This window comes from Anguilla anguilla, chromosome 18 (genome assembly GCF_013347855.1).
Source record: "Anguilla anguilla isolate fAngAng1 chromosome 18, fAngAng1.pri, whole genome shotgun sequence".
Lineage (NCBI taxonomy): Eukaryota > Metazoa > Chordata > Actinopteri > Anguilliformes > Anguillidae > Anguilla > Anguilla anguilla.
This window is the reverse complement of record NC_049218.1, coordinates 14,411,454-14,432,685: the sequence shown is the minus strand read 5'-3', so window position 1 is coordinate 14,432,685 and position 21,232 is coordinate 14,411,454. Positions and strand designations below refer to the sequence as shown.

General features: G+C 45.6%; 1 protein-coding gene across 2 annotated transcripts; it reads left to right on the top strand.

Annotated features, from left to right (window-relative positions):
* Nucleotides 1-1,530: 1,530 nt before the first annotated feature.
* LOC118218179 (BRD4-interacting chromatin-remodeling complex-associated protein-like) lies at nucleotides 1,531-15,352 on the top strand. 2 transcript variants are annotated; one of them, XM_035400640.1, is made up of 13 exons: nucleotides 1,531-1,742; nucleotides 5,268-5,316; nucleotides 5,820-5,865; nucleotides 6,157-6,205; nucleotides 7,441-7,506; nucleotides 7,603-9,126; nucleotides 9,342-9,423; nucleotides 9,618-9,697; nucleotides 9,841-9,890; nucleotides 10,148-10,293; nucleotides 10,390-10,484; nucleotides 10,680-10,782; nucleotides 11,958-15,352. In XM_035400640.1, the coding sequence occupies exons 3-13, from the start codon at nucleotides 5,825-5,827 to the stop codon at nucleotides 12,443-12,445; spliced, it is 2,724 nt and encodes a 907-aa protein (XP_035256531.1). In that variant the 5' UTR covers nucleotides 1,531-1,742; nucleotides 5,268-5,316; nucleotides 5,820-5,824; the 3' UTR covers nucleotides 12,446-15,352. The 2 variants fall into 2 exon arrangements, with proteins under 2 accessions (XP_035256531.1, XP_035256532.1); XM_035400641.1 differs by lacking the exon at nucleotides 1,531-1,742 and adding an exon at nucleotides 1,758-3,052.
* The last annotated feature ends 5,880 nt before the right edge of the window (nucleotides 15,353-21,232 follow it).

Below are 21,232 nucleotides of genomic sequence, written 5' to 3'. Positions count from 1 at the left end.
TGTGGTTATAATACTGAAACACAGTTAAAGTATGCAATCAAAGATCTCAGCACAGTACTGACAGTAAAGATCCATCCATTCATTATCTATACCAGCTTACTCCTGGTCAGGGTCGTGGGAGGTGCCAGAGCCCATCCCAGAATGCACTGGGTGAGAGGCAGGAACACACCCTGTACAGGTCACCAGTCAATCGCAGGGCACACACACCATTACAAACAGTACAAATGAAGTTCTAAATTCATACAGATGCCATGATCCGAATTGTATGCAGTGGATTCTAAACCTTCCCAGAACTCAGAGATTGATTTCTGCTGGAAGGGGCCTGTTTCTGAGATCACAGTACCAGTCACTGGGAAGACATTCATGGGCCTGACTGCCATTACTGGTAAATGAACAGCAAAGAATCATTAAGAGATGTGTGAGAGAGAAAACAATCAGTATGCTAAGGAGAACGAAATCACTGTTCCCCTGGCTGTCAAAATTGGTCATCATTTGTACATCTAACAAACAATAATTACTCACTGTTATGGTTTCATCATATGCAAGATAAAATATTTTCCTAATCATTAGTGCTGAATTTGCAAAGTAATTAAACACAAATTAATTAAATGAAGTCTTTTTTCAGAGAAGTATTTTACAGCTGTAAATGAATTGCCATTATACAATATATCAACCCGTACAGTACCGGCTTAGTAATGGGCTTTGGACATTTTATTTGGTGTTTTTAATAGCTAATTTATCACCAGTAAGGGATGCATTTTAGGCATCTACATAAAACTCTCCCAGTGGGCTATTTTATTTTGATTCAACCTGTACCCTCTAATCAGTTTCTCTTTGAGGGTTTTATAATTAAGTTTGGGATCGGACAGTGTGATGATGGAGGCCTCGCCTGTTCATGTTTGTACTGTTGTACACACAAGAAGAGAGAGTCACAGTATATCTGAAAGCTTATCTAATGTCTTTGTATGGATAGCATAGTGAGTGATACCATTGTGTGGGACCTCCAAATGTACATAGATTAGATGATGTCATACCAGTAAGGCATGAACAATGAACTGGGCGATGACATAATAGAGATAGAAATATGTTGTGATGATATGATTATTTATATATTGTTACTGTATGAATGGAAATTTGGGTAATAGTGGATGAAAGACTTGGCATGAGGATGAGTTTTATATTATGATTTTGTTTTAATTGTTTTCTGTGACTTCAATAATTAAATTCTGGAGGAAAAACAGTCTCAAATGGAACATTAGCATCCCCCACAGAAATCATTATGTGGTTAGATTAACACACGCAGCCTATTATTTCATGAATATAATTTTTGTCTACATGTCCAATCACGTTACTGTAACAGAATCATGTTCTTTTTTTTTTTTGACTGACATGGCTAGCCATTTCTCAGCACCTCAACCTCTTTGTGTTTCAGTAGATTCAAGTTTGCATGTTAGGTTTTGAGGAATTCAGCAGTGACAGCTACATTAAACAACACGTATGTCACTTATTGGGGAATTAGAGTCCATTAATTGTTAAAGTATACTTCTTTCAGTGTGCATAGCTTTAACAATTTCCCTTCATTCTTTATGTGCACGGTGTACTATGTGTGTGCAATACTAGTGGTAGTTTCCTCGGGGCTGCACGCTTGCAGTTGCTGCTTTCTGCAGGAGCGGCACTGCCCCGCTGGCCCCTGATGTGATGGCGAGGAAACCCCGTTGACAAGGCACTGCTTTTTCATGACGGTGAGTTTCCCCTTTGAGTGTATTATAATTTTGTGATAAAAATTTCAAGGAAAAAAACACACAACCTCCTTCCTCCCCTTCCTTCGGGGAGGGAAGAGAGTGAGCGAGGGTAAAAATCTATCTGAGAAAAAGGAGAGAGAGAAAAATATATAGCTAGCTATAAGAGTGAGCAAGGGAGAGGAGGAGGAGGAGGAGGAGAGGGGGGAGCAAATTAAAAGTTGCCAAACGGAGATATTAGGTTTCAAGGAGAGGGGTGAGACAGGAACAAGGGCTTGCCTCTTTTAATCGGTCTTGATGTTATGCAAATTTAAATAAATATTTATGGCTGTCCATTATTTAAGTCTATTTAGGGACGATGAAGTGAAACCCGAGGGCTCCAAATAAATCACGCGAAAGAATACATTACATTAGCCTCGTTTAAGGGCCAGGGAGCATACAAAGAGAGCTAACTAGCTGCTAGCAGGCTTTGCGCTTTCAAATGGCCGCCAGGATTTCTTCATTTAAATCTCGCAGTTACCGAGGCTTAAATAAAGCAAATCAAGACGACAACGATCGAAGCGTCGGCTGCGCGCAGTTACACTGGAAGGAAATGCGAAAGAAAAGAGCGAATTGGAAGCCCGTATGTCCTGCTCCGCGGAAAGCAATCGAGCGAGTGAGAGGGGGGAAGAAAAGCGTTTTGCTTTCGAGCTCCATTATCTGTCATTTCAGTCTATTTTTGGACATTAAAATAGCCATGCATTACGGCTGCTATACACTACAAAGACAGGATAATAGATTTTCAATCTAACGCTTGCTTGCTCGGTCGGAAAGCGTCGAGAGAGACTGAGGAGTGAGTTTCTGCTGATGCGAAGCAAACCGAGTAACAAAATATTTCAGTGACTCCGTGTGATTGAATTGGTTTAAAATTAGTTGTTTCCCCCCCTCTCCTGTGTGTATTTTCCACACCCTCTCTCGGTTAGCTTACTATCTCGCGTTGAGTTAGGAAAGGGAACTGAGTACAGTACAGTTAACGATATTTATTTTATCCAAATCTAGTCCCTTCTTTCTCACTTTGTAGTACACACTAGCTAGCACTTTAGCGAACAGCCAGCAAAATCCATTGGCTTTCCTTTCGTTGGACTTGGAAGTGTTTGTTATATTATAACAACAGTCTTTGCATTTTGTTTAATTTCTATATTTTGCCCATATGTTATCTTGCCTACTGATGTGGTTGTTTGTTAGACCGATGTTGTAAAATGGACCTGTCCGTATAAGACCAAGTATGGCTTTCTGCCGTCAAACATTGTGAGCACCTTTTCATAATGTCAGAGGTTTGTAAACGTAATTTTGTACTTTGCTTTTATTTTCTTTAATAAAAATGTAAAATAACATCTTTGAGTTTTTTTTAAGTTCTACATAATGGCGCGTAGGATAATCAGGCAGAAATCTACAAGCCAGTTTTAGATTCAATAATTGTTTTTGTGTAAGGTACTTCAGCCGTTGCTTCGTGTATTTAAGTTCAATCGGCAATGCCACGTCGTTCGTTTTCCTGTAACTGGACGACATTGCTGTATTGTGGAATGTTGTTTTTGCTATATTTAAATGACGCCATTAAAATATAGAGCTAACATTACACATACCATATCATGGCAAAATATTACCCATGGTAAGCTGCTTTCAGTCTTCAGGTATTTGGGGCCTTTTGATTAATGTTTAATAATATGTGAAAGTGTATTGCACTTGTCGTTAGAATGCGACAGCATACAGCCTATCAAGATATACATGTTGTAATGCATTATATATTAACGAAAACGAAAAGCAGTCAGAGGTTATTGTGTCTGGCACAGCGCCAGAGTGTGTGGCGCAGTTGTATGCTGGAGCCGCCATTTTATCGATGAACGATGAGTGCCGTCATGAACCTGACTGCATTTCTCTCGAATGGTTTTTGGGAAGCCGGAAAAAGTGGCAGCTGTAGTCAACTGTAGTTTAACCCTAGTTTAACGACAGATTATACTTGATTACACATGTACCTGAGCGTTTCACGAAGTTTTATTTAGATTTATGCGCACCCCTTTTGTACATACGTACTGTTTGTTCACATGCATAAGAATCCTTGATATGGTGTTTCTAATGTCTCAATTTGTTTTATTATTTCAAAAACTACAGTGAACCCACTGGCTACAGAATCCTCTGAAAACAGTGTTGGACTAAAATAATTCATGTACTTAATTAAAATGAATGCAACTCTTTTTAAGTGGACATTTTACAAAGCCTGTTCAACACAAAGTCCTGGTGTTAACCATTTCAGTCAAAAGTGTGCCTGCATTTGCCATTGTGGAGTGGTCTTTTTGGTACAGGAAATTCCAGTGGTGCCATAATCCAGTGTCCATGTCTGTCTGTATATGGTGCTGCTCAGGAGTTTACACGACCACTACTGTCACACTCACCTGTAGACTGGAGGGACATTTCCACTGTCACTCTGTTCAATAGGGTGACGCATAGTAAACAAAACAGGCCTCGCCCACACTATAAAAAATATCCCATCTGTTAATAATTCACATGCATGATTTCATAGCACATAGCCATCTAGTGCAAAGCCCAGAGGCTATGATAAGCACTTACCACTACCTTACTCTTCAGCACTGACAATTACTCTATACCCATGCTTTCACCATTACTACTCTGTAGTGCTTCCCAAGCATGTATGCACAGAATGTGCTTGGCCAACAGTTTAATGTTAGAAGAATTACACTTCAAAAATGATGCATGGTATGTAATATTTGATCTCTTTAGCTTATGTTAAACCTTCACTTTACCCACGTTAAAGATAGGCTATATAGGCCAACTACAGAGTTACACAGTTGTATGCACAAATATGCATCTGACTTCCTGTTCCGTCTTAGTAGATTGTGAAGTGGAATTGTATTAGATTATATCATCTGTTTAAATTTTTTTTGTGGTTTTACCTGATAAAGAAACCTGCTTCCCGTAGTGCTACACAGACATGTCCCCAGATTTCTCTATATGAATTTTTGAGAGAGTGACTACTGTACTGTTAATTCAGCAAAACCTGCTCAACGAGACACAAAAACCCCAACCTGCAACAATGATAGGTGGACCTGTGAATGCAAATGCAAAAAACATTGAATGCAAAACATTTTTTAAAATGAGGAGAGTCATAAAATTGAGTCAGTTGAGTGAGTAAGTGGTTCCAGGCCATGTTATGAGTTGTCCTGATGTGCTCATGTTTCATAAAATAGCATTATAACTATTTTCCGTATGGCCCTTACTGTAAAATTCTTTAGTTTTTTTATGTAAAGACCAACGTGATCATGATGCTGTAGATCACCTAGATTTGGTTTCTGGGTCATATTTGAACCCCAGCCTACCGGTCAGATAGGAGATTTTGAAAACTTGCGTGGTGATTTTCAAGTTGAACACATTGTATTCACTAGAACAAGTGTTCAAATCCAGTTTTTTTGCTGGAAATGTTTCCAGTCTTTTGTAGTCACCCCTGTTCCTGCTCCTCTCTCTTTCTCTGCATAGGAAATCAAAGGCGCTAAGTGACCGACCCCATGGTCACCAGCGGAAACCCGTGAGTGCCCCTTTCTCTGTGTTGATTGTTTGGATTTTGATGTTACGTTCATAATTCAAGAATAGAGCCAGGTGGGCCCCAAGCAGTGACATAGAGGAAGTACCTTTTTTTTTTTTTTAGTTTTTAGCAACATGTCATTTTACATTACATTTATTTGGCAGATCCAAAGCGGCGTACAGTAAGTGCAAAAGTTTTCCACAGCACATCACTGCCACTCAACATGTTTCATATTTCCATAAATTCTTGAATAAATTATGCAGGGTCATCACCAAAGTAAGGCCTTTCAGTTTTTGGAATTCAATGGGGATTTTGTGGATTAGTAATTCATAAATTGTGGCTGTAATACATTTAAAAAGAAAATGAATGAGAAATAAAGAGCGGGATTATGTTGTGCAATACTCCTTGCATTTTAAGGGTTGTTTTTAAGTGTGCTGTTAGAGCAAAATGTCATTGTTGCCGACTGAAGCCTCTCCTCTGATCGCTCTTGTATGTTGAACATGTAGCGGTCATGGACGATGAAGATGATCGCCGTCTTCTAGATATAATAGGGTAAGTGGCCATGTACCTCCTGATGGCTTTTTCAGGGATTGTTTTCATTTTCTGTTGAAAAAAATACCTGAATTGAATTATGCATAGGCCTACATATTCACCTGGGCTGTTTTGCAGGGAATGTTTGTAAAGATAGAGATCTGGGTATGAATAGAGCACTCCTTCACACTGACTCCCCCTTCCCTGTTGTTATAGTCTTTATTGTCGGCTGTCATCTTGAACTTCACTCACCCTGAATTGCCTTCACACCCTGAATTGCCCCGACCTAATCTCCTGATATCTGTCCTGCAGAGACGTGCAGGCGTTGAATGATTATCTTTATGGCTCCAGCAGCAAATCGGTAAGCCTCCCACTGCTTCAGTGCAGACCCCCTCATGCATGAGGTTAAAGTTTTGCCTGCCACTTGTTTATTTACTCGCGTGGTTGTCCAGTTTTTGTCTGGAAAGTTTCAAATGACATGACAGGTCTTGCGCAGTACAATAGCAAGGGCCTTCTGAGATATTACCCCACAGCTTTAACGCTGTCCACACCTTCTGTCTCCTTTCTGTGTACTTTCTGTTGTTCCTGTCTTATTGACTGTACCAGGATGTTTTCTCCATCCTGGTGTGAATTCTGACTTGGAAAAAGAGTTGTGGAATGGAAAGTTTGGTCATATATCCAATAGAAAAAACTGCTGTGAAAATAGCAATACGAAATTCATTGCAATTGCTACCTCATTTTATGCCATCTTTTTGGCACTATCATATTGAAAGTAGTTGTTACAGTATACACCGCAAATATGGTTGTATCTGTCCTTGATGTCTTTTTTAACCTGCAGTTCTGTTCTCCAATACAAAGTGGTTGATAAAGGACTTTCTTGAAGCTACTTTTTAAGCAGTCAGTGTATTGCAATTTCTTAATCATCCCCATTAATCATTCAGTTAACACAGCCATGTGCAGTTTTATCTGAAAACAGCCAGTGCGGGTTCAAGATTTTATTCTTATCCAGAACTGCAGCACAACTAATGAACTGATCGTGGTCTTCAGTCAAGACCTTGATTAGATAAGTCAGATGGTTTAGTGCTGAGCTAGTACAAAAATCTATACACACAGCCCTTTTCTTAGAGACTTGAACCTTTGTTCCAACAAGCTCTTCAATTAGTCATTCACAGTACAGTCATTTGGCAGCTGCTGGAATGCAGAAGGACTTTCAATTCAAGAGAACATAATTGCATCAACCCGAGTGATTTCATTTGGTGAACTGGTACAATTGGTTGCATTCCTTTTGTAGCGTACCAATTACTACAGTTAGAGTGCCTACAGTGGTCCGTTGACTTACTTGTCCACTTACTTCAGGCAAGTAAGCGGCTATTTGTAACATATTCCATATTTATGTTGCATGAATTAAAACTTCATTAATTTGGGTTGAACACTGTAAGGCTAGTTTTGTATATTCGTCCCCCCACAATTAATACTACCCATTTTATGTCTGTTGTTGGATGCTAATCTAGGGTAGGTGGTTGGTGGTTGGTGGTGTGCAGAAAACATTCGTATAGATTGTCTGGTGGGCCATGCTTAACAACTGCAATTTTTCAGATCAATGAGGGTGACGTGGCCAATGCAGCCTTCGGATCGGCCAACTCCTTTTATACCAGCAGCACTGTGAGAATTTAACTCTGTTCACTTGATATGATGAATCCAGTCTGTTTCTGACCCATATCCATGGAAACCCACATTTACTTGTCTCCACCTGTGCAGGGAGACTCCAGCTCTGCTCTGAAGGATGGCACCAATCATATGGGTGCAGCTGGAGGGGCGGGGCTTCCTCTCCCTGGAAGCCTCCAGTTCATCGAGGGTGATCTTAGCGGGACATCGCCCTCCAGGGGGGAGCTAGGGGAGGAGCAGCCGTTCGACATCCTCCAGAAGTCCCTGCAGGAGGCAGACATCACGGAGCAGACTCTGGCCCAGGAGGCTCTGCTGGAATCTCCGCCCCCCACCGCGCCCTTCCCCCAGCAGCTGGTCTCCGGGGGGTTCGGGGGCATGCCCGTCCTGCAGGCCCCAGCGAGCGGGCCCTTTCCCGGGGTTCCGCCCCAGGGTTTCATCCAGCAGGCTGCGGCCCAACCTCTGCAGAACGGCTCCGCTGGACACATCCAGATTCTGGGCTCTTTCAACGGCCCCCCCTCCATGATGACCATCAACAGCCTTGAGCCCCCCCAGATCCTGCTGAGGCCGGGGGGTTCAGCTTCGCCCGGCCTGGGGGGCGGCGTGTTGGTCCAGAGACAGGCGGCTCAGGCTGGGGCCGCGCAGGGCGCCGTATTCAACCCCGCCACTGGGGGGCAGGTGTCCATGCCCTTCAAGGGCTGCGGGACACCTGTTCCTCTGCAGAACATCATCATCCAGAGAGGCCCCTCCCCCCAGATGCTGGTCAAGCCAATCCAACCCAAACCCCTTCAGCTTGGGGGGCAGACGGTATACAACATCAGTGGGCTGGGCCAACAGCCGCTCAATGCCCCGCCCACCAGCAGCCCATACACCACTGGCAGCTCCACACAGGCTCCCCAGCAGATGACTGTTAACATTGTGAATCAGCCTTCTCTGCCTAAGCCCACCTCTGGCCCACAGGTGGTCAACCACTCTGGCAGCATCATGATACACTCTCCCCTGGGGCAGCAACAGCAGCAGCAGGGCAGTCTGCCCCCAGGGCAGTACCTGCTGCCCTCGTCCCTGGCCCTCACCCCCGGCACGACCACACAGGCCCTCCAGGCCCTCAACGGCCAGGTACTGCATACGCAGCTACAAGGAACTGGTGACCCTGCCTCTACAAACACCGCCTACTCTGGGACTTTCCTGACCAATCAGAGCGCGGCCGTTCAGCTGGTCTCCGGGCAGAACTTTGCGACCAGCGGGCAGCTCATCGTGAATCAGGCAGTGGTGAGCGGCCAGCTGGGACAGGCATCTCCGGCATTGGTGCAGGTGTCCCAGGCAATGGGGGCGCGCCCCAAAAACCAGCCAGGGTTCACCAGCAGCACCCCTCTGGCCCCCACCCCTGTCCAGAGCGGTTACACCCTGGTCAACTCCTCAGACGGTGGCCTGGTTGCGGGGTACACCCCTCAGCCCCAGGGGGGGCAGAGCGGAGGGGTCCTGGGACTCCAAGGCCAGCAGCAGGTCTCTGTAAACTTGGGACACCACTTCCTGGTCCCTCTGGCACAGGATGGTGCCCACACTGGGACACAAGGGACCAGTGAGCCTCAATTTGAGACGCAGTCCTACCTTCAGACCCAGGTGGGCCCCATTGGAGGTTTCAGTACCTGCCTGTTCTATTTAAACAGGTTGGGGCTTGCTTTATGCAGGAGTGTTATACTCACAACTTCAGAGTTTGTCCAGAGGGCACTCAGTTTGATGCTATATCATGGAGAATGGTCAATGTTGGCTTTGTCCTCTCCCTCCCTCCTGTGTAATTCTTTTCTTCCCTTACTTTCATCACTTTTTTCTCACAGGTCTCCCACTCTTTGTCACCGGCCCCCAAACAACCACAGCTGCAAACACAAGCACAGTTGGTCAACCTGCTGGGAAGCAAGGGTGAGACTTTCTTGGATAGATTGTCTGTGTGTGTTTGTTTGCTATATCTGCATTTAACATGATGTGTGTGTTTATGTGGAAGTAATTAAGCTTGGTTTGAGTGTTGCATGTGTGTATGCATGTGTGTGTTTGACATGGTTTCATACTGTCAGCGTTCATAAATTGACTCACATTCTCCTTGGTTTACTGAATAGCTGGGAAACCCTCTATAGGCCTGGAAACTGTAGTGTGCCTGCCAAACCAAGTGGGGTCCCCACAAGTGCCAAATGCACAGGTAAGGATCTCATGCAACACAAGCTCCATGGAGAAGCAATCAACGTGCCACGCAGCAGACAATCTGTCCATGCATGAGCGTAATTCTAGCGAGTGTGCAGTGGACTGTTTGACAATGCTCATTTTCCCCTCCTCCTCCCACAGATGACACAACTGAAACGACCTGCCCCTCAACAGCTCACTAAAGGAGGACTGTGAGTGTCTGAGTTTTCCAACTGCCACAAATCTGGTCACATCATACACACGCCCTTGTAACACGCCAATCTGTGGTCATACATACATCCCTCTAACACAGTTTAACTTCCCTGTCCTTCTAGTCATAGTCCTGTCCTTTACATCACCGTCATACCTGACATTAGCATTAGCACACACATGGCTGAGACGTGTATTTATCAGGTGCAGTATGAGTATGATTGTGAGTGCGGGTGTGACTCCAGTGGTGTTCTTACAGGGTGCTCCAGCAGCTGAAGCAGGACCAGGCCGGGGTTTTGTCGGGAAGCAGGTCGCCCTTCTCCTCACCAGACGACACCGTCCGGAGGTTGCTGCCCTACCACGTTTTCCAGGGACCCCTGCCCTCTGACGATGACTTCCAGAGAGGTAGCCTCCCAGGAGCCTCCACTTCGCCTCCTCCACAGGGTGACCCGCAACCATGGATACGGGGCTCTTATGCGACATCGTTTTCTTTTCCTGCAGTGGACGAGGAATTTGAAGCTGTGGCCACACAGGTCCTGAAGAGAACGGAAGCCATGCTGAACAAATACCGGCGCCTCCTGCTGGTGGACGCTGAGGTGAGTCCCACAGGCTCGGAACCGGCTCACTGAGGCACCAAGGCTCTGGAACGGTCCTCTTGAAGAGACTGGAGCAGCTGTGTTTTAAAAAATGGTCGGGCTGCAGTGTTGTGGTCATCTTACCCCAAAAGCATGCCCTCCGTTTGACGAGCTAACAGCTGCTGCAGGTCTTGAACCCCTGTCTTGTCTCTCCAGCGCACCAGCCCCTCATCAGAGATGGTGATGATTGACAGGACGTTCAACCAAGAGGAGCGGAGTAACTTGACGCAGGACAGACGGCTGGCGCTGGTGGATCCAGGTGAGAGAGGGGGCGGGGCAGGGGTGGGGCTAGGTGGCACTCCTCCCCTCAGCATCATCTGTGCTGTAGAAGTCAAGTAAGAAAACTGCCATGCCAGAGTGAAAGCATTAGCAGAATTTTAACACTAGATGGGTATAAAGTTATCCAGACATCCCCCTTTGATAGAACCTATAGGAGGTTTGAATGAAGGTGTTCCTATATAATAATGAATTATATTCCAAACTGGCCTCCTGTTTAGTAGCCCAGATGTTTTCGTCATGGATCCTGAAATGGCAGTTTCATTGAAAGGGAGTCTGTGTTTCGCTGTTCCCCAGCCTGCTGGAAGAAGGGCAATCTTTCTAGCTGTTTCACTTGTCATTTACTCTGAAGTCTAGCCATGTTGGTTAGTGTTCTGGCTTTGCTAACAAATTCACTGTCTCACTGGCATTTACATTCATCTGTTTTCCAAAACCTTTCAGTGACTGGCCTTGACTGCTTTGAGGTTCTGAAAGCGTGCGCCAGCAGTGGTTTTCACTCCGTTTTATCTTGAACGCAGCCTGACCTCAGGAATTTGACTGTTGAGGCAGCAGTAATAAAAACTTGATTGATTTGTCCTTAAAGCACCATTGCAAAGTCATGGGAAATATAAATCTTGATTTGAGTGGGAGCTCTGATGTTAGTACTGTATGCACAGACACTCGAGAATGACTCTCTGGAGGGCATTTTGGGATTTTAGTCAGGGCCAATCAATCAAAACAGCGCTAATGAGATCAAACAGCGGGCAGCCTCCTCTACCTCTCAGTCAAGACCTTTCAAAGATCACATGACACGTCCCATGATTTGCAGGCTATGCAGGGATTGGATTTCACTCTTTGTCCTGGATGGAAAGTGGCTCTTATCAGATGATGCTTGTTCTGTCATCAGGTGCCCCTTAATTGAATTATGCTAGGATTAACCAGGAAATGGCACCCCTAGTGGTGCTTGAGTGGAGGTCCTCCCCTTTACTTCAAGGCACTTTGAGACAACTGGATGAAAGGCGTGACAGATATGCAGTGTATTATTATTATATATCAGATGGTTACAGAGAAGGGCAAATGTGATTTCTATATGATTGAGAGATATTGAATGGCACAAAGTTATGATATAAATGTTGGTACAGCAGTTACATGGTTATGATGTCACTTCCCCTCTCTCAGACGGTTTCCTGGAGGATTTCTGCTGCCTGCCGAAGCCCATGGACACGGCCCTCACCAGGGAGGTGCAGGGAGAGCAGGGCGCCCCCATCCAGCTCAGTCCGGCCAGTAGGGACCCTCACGGCAGAGACTCGGCCTGTGTGGGGCGGGGCTGGGAGGGGAGCGTGATGGGCGGGGCCGACCCCTCCCTCAGGACAGAGCCGCAGCCGGGGTCCAAGGACCCAGGGGGAGAGCAGCCTGAGGTATCCCTCAACGAGCACCTGGAGACCGCCATCAAGAGCATCCTGCAGCTGAAGAGGACCCAAGGCCGTTCCCTCAGTGCCAACCCCAACCCCGCCCTTCTGCCTCCCCCACCGAGCAGTGCCCCCCGCAACCCCCCCGCCCCGGGCCAGGGCCCTGCCAAGCCCGCCCCCTCAGACTACAGCCAACCGCTGTTAGCCGACACAGACTCCGTGCTGGAGGCCGCTGTCAATAGCATACTGGAATGCTAGGCGGCAGCGCGGGGTTTAAAATTCCCCTTCCGTTTCTCGTTCGATTCTCGTCCAGTTCTCATTTTCGTCTCACCAGCATGACTGGCGACTCTGGGAGAGGGATGTGGAAGAGGAGGAGGCGGCGCTACCCCTCCCCGCCTCACTCCCGCCCCAGGGTTAGTCCCGCCCAGCCGCTCCCACAGCGGGAGGTGGAGCAGCAGGCTTGGCCCCGGCCGCGGCGATGGCGGTAATCTCATAACCGGTTTAGCGCGTCCCCTGCTGTGACCCGCTGGACACGCCCCGCGCCACACACGAGCCAGCGGGGGCGTTCTGCACGTCCGATGTGTGTGAGCGTGTGTGGGCGTGTCCGCCTTTCCCCCATATCGCGCGGCGATCGTTTAAACATTCTGTTGTGTCTGTCTGTCTGTCTGTCTGTCTGTCTGTCTATCTTCCTGTCTGACAGGAGTCAACCTGACCAAGTCAGCCATGCACAGGAGTGCGGTTCTTTGATTCTTTTATATGCTGGTTTATTGTCACATTTTTTTAATTTGTTGGTAATAATTTTTTTCTTCTCAATTTTAAATATTTTGTTTTGTACCTTACAGGTATGTGACCCTCACGTCCCCCCAAATACACCCTCAGACACTCATACGCATGCGCACACATGCATGCACACACACGCACACACATACACTCATACACACTCATACTCACACACACACTCATACGCACACGCACACACACGCTGACACGCACGGGCACACACACATGTACATACATGTTCCCTGAGTGTGGGGGGAAATTAAACTCAGATTGAGGTATGATATTGCACATTCATGTTAATGTATGTTAGATTTTATTTTTTTCATTTTTTATGAATTTTGTAGTTGTACATGTTGTTATATGCAGCTGCTGAGTTTAGGAATGGTTCCTGTTGGGCCTCTAATGTGTATTGGCTTGCCTCCGCTAGTTTGTGTGTGTGTGTGTATGCGTGTGTGTGTGTGTTTATGTGTGTGTGTGTGTGTTTTACAATGACAGTTTTTGTTTAATGTGTGAAGTAGGTACACAGTCATCTAGTTGTAGTCAGTACCCGGTCTCTGTACGGTCAAGTGACTTGGCTGCATGAATGTGTGAATATTGGATCATAACCCTGAACACTACATATGCACTTCCCCCGTACTCCTGCAGGGGGCAGCCCTGAGGAAAGAGCAGGAACTGCAGGTAGAAAGGCTTGCCTTACTGATCTGTCTCTCCTCTGATGCCCATGCAGGCTTCTGATTTAAAACCGCCAGCATTGCGATAAACAGATGTGACGATGGCTCTGGGTAACCATTAAACAAAAGGAACGAGAATAAAACGAGGTAATTATCATAAACTAGTGCTTTACAGAAACAAGGTAATCACGTCGGCTCAAGCTTTACACGATGTAACCATCATACGTACTGCTGAGTGTGCTGAAAACACTCCCTGTCGGGAAATAGATTTGTGTTTTTCTTTTCTGTTTTGTGTCAACATTGATCACAGGACTTTATTGATAGTTTTCAACAGCCAATAGATACAAACATTCAGTGAAATTAAAAAATGTCTTTAGTGTCTGAAGCAGTTAGATTCAGTGTTGTCAGTTGTGTGAGAAGTTTTTAGAGATTCAGGGGTGTCAGTAGTGATACATGCAGTCAGTGCAGTTCAGGAGTGCCGGTAGTGATACAAGCAGTCAGTGTGATTCAGGTGTGTCAGTAGTGATACAAGCAGTGAGAATCAGGAGTATCAGTAGTGATACAAGATATCAGTGACATTCAGGGGTGTCTGTAGTGTTTTGAGCTGTCAGTGAGGGTTTGAAATGTCCATAGTGATGCAGTTTTTCAGTGAAATTCAGGGGTGTCTGTAGTGGTGTACTGTCTGACAGAACAGGCGTATCAGAAGTGTACTGCATGCATCATAGGAGGACAGAGGGGGTATCAGAAGTGATTCACGTTGTCAGAGCTGAGAGTTAAAAATGGATTATGGGTAGAATACATTTGAAGTTGACATTGTCAGTAGATTATAGGTGATTTGTACCTGTGTGTGCGTGTGTGTGTGTGCGTGTGCGTGTGCGTGCACTTGTACGAACATCCATTGTTATTCCTTGTTAGAAACTAGCATGTGTCTTGCTTGAACTGTTTGGTTCCCTTGTCTTTCTCCTTAAAAACACTACACACATGCCTTTGCGCAGTCCAACCAAAAATGACTGAACCTTAACGTCCGTGGCTGTAACGTGTAAACACAGAGAAAGTCCCCAGTGCCCGCAGTTCCAAGAGCATCCTTGCCTTAGGAGAGAGCGTGCGAGAGCACGGAAGGCTTTTCCTCATTTGTTCCTTGTTTGCTTTGTGGTAGTGAAGGAGTGTGGCCTTAGAGGAGCGGGTTCAGCAGTGAGTAGCTCTCATCTGTCTGTCTCAGTTATCTCACCATCGCTCTGGTTTTCATTTCCTGTTTTCTCCCTCTCTCTTACATTTGTATAATATCAGTCTTGCGCAAAACTTGATTTTGTATAGTTTTTTTGTATAAATGTGAAGAAAAAACACAAAATATTTATAATTTTTTGTAGAAAAAGGAAAACCAAAAATGGCAGTTATTTTTATTATGTTGTCTACAAAGTGTTGCAACAAAAAAAGGAAAGGAGAGGAAAAAAAGCTGAAGTATATTGTCACTTTGTTTTTACTTTTGATTAGTGCAGGTGTTCAGACAAGACAACATCTAATACAAAGAGGAAAAAAAAGACAAAAATATTAAAATGATTTTCAAATACAGCCAAAGACTTGCAGAATCCTGTGTTCTTTGTTTAACTCTGTCCTCTGTTTGTGAGAGACCTGCACCGTTACCTGAAGAAGCAGGTGTGTGTTTCTTAGTGTCTGCTGTTGACAACATCATATTAATAAAAAAAAAGGAAAATGACTGAAACTCTCTTTCTGTTACGTAATTTACAGGATACAAAGATTTGATTCCATTGCTTATACAGAGTGAACTCAGGACAGGCGAAAGGTCGGATTTATGTCGTTTCCATAGCAATTGACTGGTAGTTGGGGTGAGCTGTCACTTGGTGATCTGCCATCAGCCCATTTGCTACTGCTAAAAGAATTGGAGTTGTAATTTTTTTTCCTCTGTCATTTTTGTATTGTTTTTTTTTCAATCCTGACTGGCACCAAACCTTTTGGTCCTGACTGAATATTCAAAAAAATTTTGTCCTAAAGAGTCAAGGGAAACTCCTTTTCCCCTTTCATCTTCACAATTCAAGGTGAGTTAAACCTGATGTACTGGTGAAGTAGCACTGGTAGTTTTCTAATTTTGCAGGATCCTGTTTATGTGGTCTGATTAATGAAATACCCTCTTCTCCCAGTTTTAAATGACAGACCGTATTCAGAAGTTACCCTTGCTACTGCGTTCCCTACTATCCATTCTGGAGAGAGCAGACGACAACGAGCGTGATGCCAAATGTCAGCCTCTTCCACACGTTGAGTTCTCACAGACATTAGCTGGAGGAAGAAACTTCATGTGCAGCTTGAGAAAGCAGACCGCTGGCACCTGCTTGACCAGCGGGGGTCACCGGTGAGCAAAGGGATAAAGTCATCTCACCACCGAGAAAATCACTTCCTCCTTGGGTGATGCTATGGCACAGTCAGAATTTGATACCAGAACATGGGGACCAGGCATTCCTTCTGTTACCGTGCCCACCTCACCCAAATGCTCCCTTCCCTGTTAATGGCTCGAAGTCTTTGCCAACATCCTCATAGTCTTGATTCTGAATGTTGAATTATGGGAAGCAGTCATTCATAATTAACTGGTCAAGGTGGTTGTAGTAGAAGGAATCACTGGTGTTGAGGGGTGTCTTAGGCCATACCGGTTTCCATCATCACTGTTATTAGTACACTGGGGTCATGTGACAGGATTAGGGTGGCTAAGGGATTGGATAGCATTAATGTCCCAACCATTTAGAGAAGCAACGGGTGATACCCTGCCCAGTGGCACGCAATGGTTTTGCCTGGCAACAGTGCAGTTCCACCACCTCCTTCCTCACCTGGGTAACGCCTGGAGGCTGCACATGGTCCAGTGCCAGTGTACAGACATCAGAGTGGCAGGAGGCAACTGTGCCCTCAGCTGGAGGAAAGATACTTTGTATTGCAGCTAATTGATTAGATAATATCAAGTTTAGACACACAAACCATTTGTGTTTGTAAAACACTGCCAGATTATATGACCCTAAATAGATATGTATGAATGTGTGTTTGTATGTACACACACACACATACACACACACACTTATATATATGTAAATTTTATTCTCCTATGAAAGGTATGTGGGTATTACACACTGCTGCTCAGAATTTCTAATACTAGACTGCATCTGTAGTTGACCTGCTGACAGTATGCGTGAAGTGTTACTGATGCCATCTGGTGGTCAGGTCTTTAAAATGCATGAAAACATCACCACTGCCATCCTTTGGTAAAGTATGGAAAAAATGCAGGTAGTGAAGGGACAACTGCGAATGCAGTGAGATATATAAATTAGTATACTGTACAAGTAATGCAATCAGCTAGGCAATAACAAATAATATTTTAATGAACGAGTAAAAGGAAACTTCATTTTTCACCCAGGAAGATATAGCGATAATTACCAGAGCAATAAATTACCCAAGAGGCTACGTATGAAGTGCTAATTGCCAATTGTAACCATAAATTTAAATAATTTCTTGTTTTTAAAATGAATTCTTAATATATCACCCTACCTCTATAAACTACTGTTGTCATAAAAAACACCTTTTGAGTAATACAGAACCCAGAACCAATAATTCCCCATACCTTAGAATTGGCTAAATGGGAAGTGATATTCTGGGATATTATTGAATGTAGCAAGTGGAAGATTTAATTTAAATGGTGTTGATTTGCGCATTAGAAGTCCTGAGGAATCAGGATCAACAGGGTTGTGTGCGCAGATGTACCGTCTTCGTGAGTCAGGATTGATACGCAGGTACACATCTCTGGCTGAAGGTGTGTTCATTAGTGAAATCGGGTGTAGTGATTGGTAGGACCTGCATACCCTCGGCCCTCCATGGCACATGATTGGGCACCACAGCCCAGGTGACAAAGAGAGACTGGCACCTGAGTGGTCAGCCCATCATATGGGGTACATCCTGGTTCCCCGTACCATTTTGGTAGGGCTCGAAGGCCGACTCACGAGCGGAACTGTGGGGGTCGAGCCGGGATGCAGGTTGTGCTGGCAGGCGGAGATTCCCCCCTGTGCTGTGGGACAGGGGTAGTTTGAGTTCATTGTGAGGGAAACGCACTTTGTTCCACATGGCCAATCTGAAAGTGGGCCTCCGGCTAGTTCTACCTTTGGCAACCCCCCCCCACCTCCTCCCCCCACCCCACTCACGCACACTCCTTTCACCCTTGCAAATAAACAGTAGATTGCAATTGTCTGTGGCTAATTAAGGCTTTCATTTGGATCACTGTACACTTCAAAGAAGGCAGCCTCCCTCCATTCTCTTATTTGTTTCAGTTTGATGGCTTTTAAACTCAAACCACATGTGAGCGCTGTGCTCCTAGCCCGCAGAGAACAGTGTGTGCATGTGTGTGTGTGTGTGTGTGCGTGAGCGTGTACGTGTGTTTGTGTGGAGCGCGTTACGCAGGAAATGACAATGTGCTTTTTTCATAACGATCTTTTATTCATTAATATCAATCTTACTTCCTTAAAGCCCTGAGGGCTCTGCATCTCTCAAACCTGTCTCCTTGCTTGTACGGTATCTTACCGTGTATGAGTACTAGGAGTTTCATTAGGATTCAACTAGGTATAGTAACCTTTATTTTTTGTGAAATGCACTCTGTAAATGAAAAAAAAGAGAATCTGTGAATTATCCGGATTTGGATATGGATTTCTGTGACATGCCGACGGGCTCTAGTCTCAACTATCAAGAACAGCACTGCTCTATTTGCGCTTGGACAGAAAATTTCAATAAATTTGGGAGATTTGAGTTGCAGGTAGAGAATATTCCCTGTTAATATTCCCCTGTTAAAGCTTAATGATTTTGGGTGTGGTACTGCCCATGGTCCAGGTCTCACCATGATTTACACTGCCGCTCTGGAAATGAACTGACGCAGACCACAGTTTCAACAGGAAGTCCTTACCTGGCCGTTCGGTGAGTGACACACTGGGACAGAATGCACAGTTAACAAATGGCTCTTCTGGGCTGGATGTTTATACTGGGTCTGAAGCGTCCTCCTGTTCTCCTGTGTGGAGATGGCGGAAATGTGGCCGTCTTCACCGAACGGGATCGTTAGAAGGCTTTAAGGCCCATTCATCTCTGAGTGGGGGTCCGCAGCCTGGAGGGGTCTGCTGCTTTTCATTCTGCCTCAGCTTTTGATTGTTTAATTGAAAACGTTATTACTGGCAGGAAGTTGCTTCACCTGGTGTTCCTGGTGTAAACCAGCCGCTCTTTGAAAGAGGGCCACTCCGGGACCTGCAGGACCCTGGTCCTCAGCTGGAACTGCCGCTGCCTAAGTGTATGTTGAAGGTTAGGTGGGTGTAGTTTTGGAGGGTGGTAGTGAAGTGGGTGGTGGTGTTTGATTGTAGGGTGGGTGTAGTTGGGAGGGTGGTGGTGAGGTAGATTGGGTGGACTGTAGATTGGGTGTAGTTGGAAGGTGGGTGGAGGTGTAGGCCTGTGGGTTGGATATAGTTGGGGGGGTATTGGTGAGGTAGGTGGGGATGCTGGACTGTAGATTGGGTGTAGTTGGGAGGTGGGCGGAGGTGTAGGACTGTAGGGTGGGTGTAGTTGGGGGTGTTGAGGTGTGTGGGGCTGCTGGAATAAACATCTGGGCTGTGCATAATGCAGCAGGAAGGAAGCAGTCAGAGGTCACATACTGTATGAGACAGAAAACAAGGAGAATAATGCTCATTCCTGGCTCTCAGATTTTTACAGCAGTATAACATTCTAGAGAATAAGACATGAAGTGGATAAAATCTGAGAAGGACAGGAAGAATAGTGGAGACTTGGGACAAAAGACAGATCAGAGGCAAAAACAGTGCAGAGGGCAGGTCAGGGGGGAGGGGGGGTTAGGATCACCCGCTCAGAATTCAGACTGGGGGAGGAATCGGGGTGATGGTTGCATTACAAGAATTTCATAACAAGCATAAAGGCATTAATATGTCAGAGCCTCATCTGAAACAGATGTGTGATTTATTTTTACAAGCTGGCAGTCGAGGTCACTGCAGAAACGCACCTCTTCCTCCTGCTTCTCCTGCTCGTTCTCCCCTTTCTCTCACCCCCTCAGCCAAGGGTCACTCTCAGGTCCTCCCGGCCTCTGTTGTCACGCGCCAGCGCGACCGTCCCCACGTCCACGCGTTCGAGACGCAGGTTAGTTAGCGCCGCGTCGCTGCTCCATCGCTCATGAAGGAGGGAATGAGCAGCAGGTGGTGCTAGATTAGAGAGGGAAGGGTGGAGGAGGGTGAAGCGCATTTCAGAGTGACTTCAGAAGGTGAATTACTGCCTCAGTCAGAACCGGAACCTGAGCAGAACGTAAGACATGATTCAGACTAATCCCTGTTCCATTTGAAAAAATTAGTCGAACAGATCCAGAGAACCATCAGCATGCATTTCAGCACACAGATGATTAAGGTAATCTATACACCGGCAGCACTGCACTGATTTGTAATGATTTAACTCTGTCTTAACTGCTATGTTTGACCTGGGCTATTTATGTGTGTGATCTTTTAGTGCCTTGACTAATATATATAGACTATATTAATTTACTTTCCTGGTCTGTTTTACCTGCGCTGCTTTACATGACTTCCCTGTGCTGCCTTACCTGTTGTTTCTTACCTTACTTACACACTGTAATGCGTTACTAGACTGGTTTTATTTGTTGAAGATGTGACGTGCACTTTTAAATCACCACAAATGGAAATGACATTTAAAATGAAGGGAGAAAGAAGTCCATTTGCTGTCAGCCCTTGATCCTGGAAGCTGAAGAGCTGTCTGTGGGCCTGACGAACACTCTCTCTCGCCTCCTTCACAGACATCAAAACGCCAGAGACCCCAGCCTGACGAGAGGAAGCCAGCTATTATTTAATCAATAGAATTGCGTCAATTGAGGAAAATTTGTCTCCAGGAAAAACAAACGAAAGGTTTGTGTGCTGGATAGTAACCAGGCCATGGGGGGGGGGGGGGGGGGGGGGGCGGGGTGGGGTGATTTCAGGGGTGAAAATTAGGGGCCAGTTCAGAGGGAATGAGAATGAGAGAGTGTTCTCCGGGCTGTGGGGGTTTGGATGAAATAGAAAATGATGTAGGAAGATGACAGAATTTAGAGTGATTCTGCTCTGCCGGAGTGACTCTGCTCAGCCAAAAGGCTGAGTGTGAACTGTGCATGAAATTCGGTTCAGGGCTATTAATACTCTCTGTCTCTCTCTCTTTCTTTTCGTTCTTTCTCACTCTCTCTTTCTTTCTCTCTCAAAGGTTGTTATTTAAGAGACAGTGCTTATTTGGACGTGCCAGGCACACACCCAGCCCACCCATTCGCAAGCTCGATGTTTAAATGCTTGGCATGTTCTTCAAACACGTTTGTTTCCTCTTGGAGCCAGGCTAGGTTTACGTTAGTCCAGAAGGAAGCCCACGAATGTGGAGGTCTGATGGCCACTGGGCTTCAGGGAGCTCACATCTCTCCACTGTTTGACCCTAACATGGAGACCTGGTGGCCCCAGGAGAACTGGAGCAGTGAGTACATCTCCCCCTGCATCCCTCAGGGTGGTGGGCTTGTCACTCTGCCTGTCCTTCTCTACAAGAA

Excerpts from the sequence above, each read along its gene's own strand:
- LOC118218179 (XM_035400640.1), top strand. The coding sequence starts at position 5,825 with ATGGACGATGAAGATGATCGCCGTCTTCTAGATATAATAGG. Across the intron at positions 5,866-6,156 it reads CGTCTTCTAGATATAATAGG|AGACGTGCAGGCGTTGAATG; the intron begins GTAAGTGGCCAT and ends TCTGTCCTGCAG. Across the intron at positions 9,424-9,617 it reads CAACCTGCTGGGAAGCAAGG|CTGGGAAACCCTCTATAGGC; the intron begins GTGAGACTTTCT and ends TTTACTGAATAG.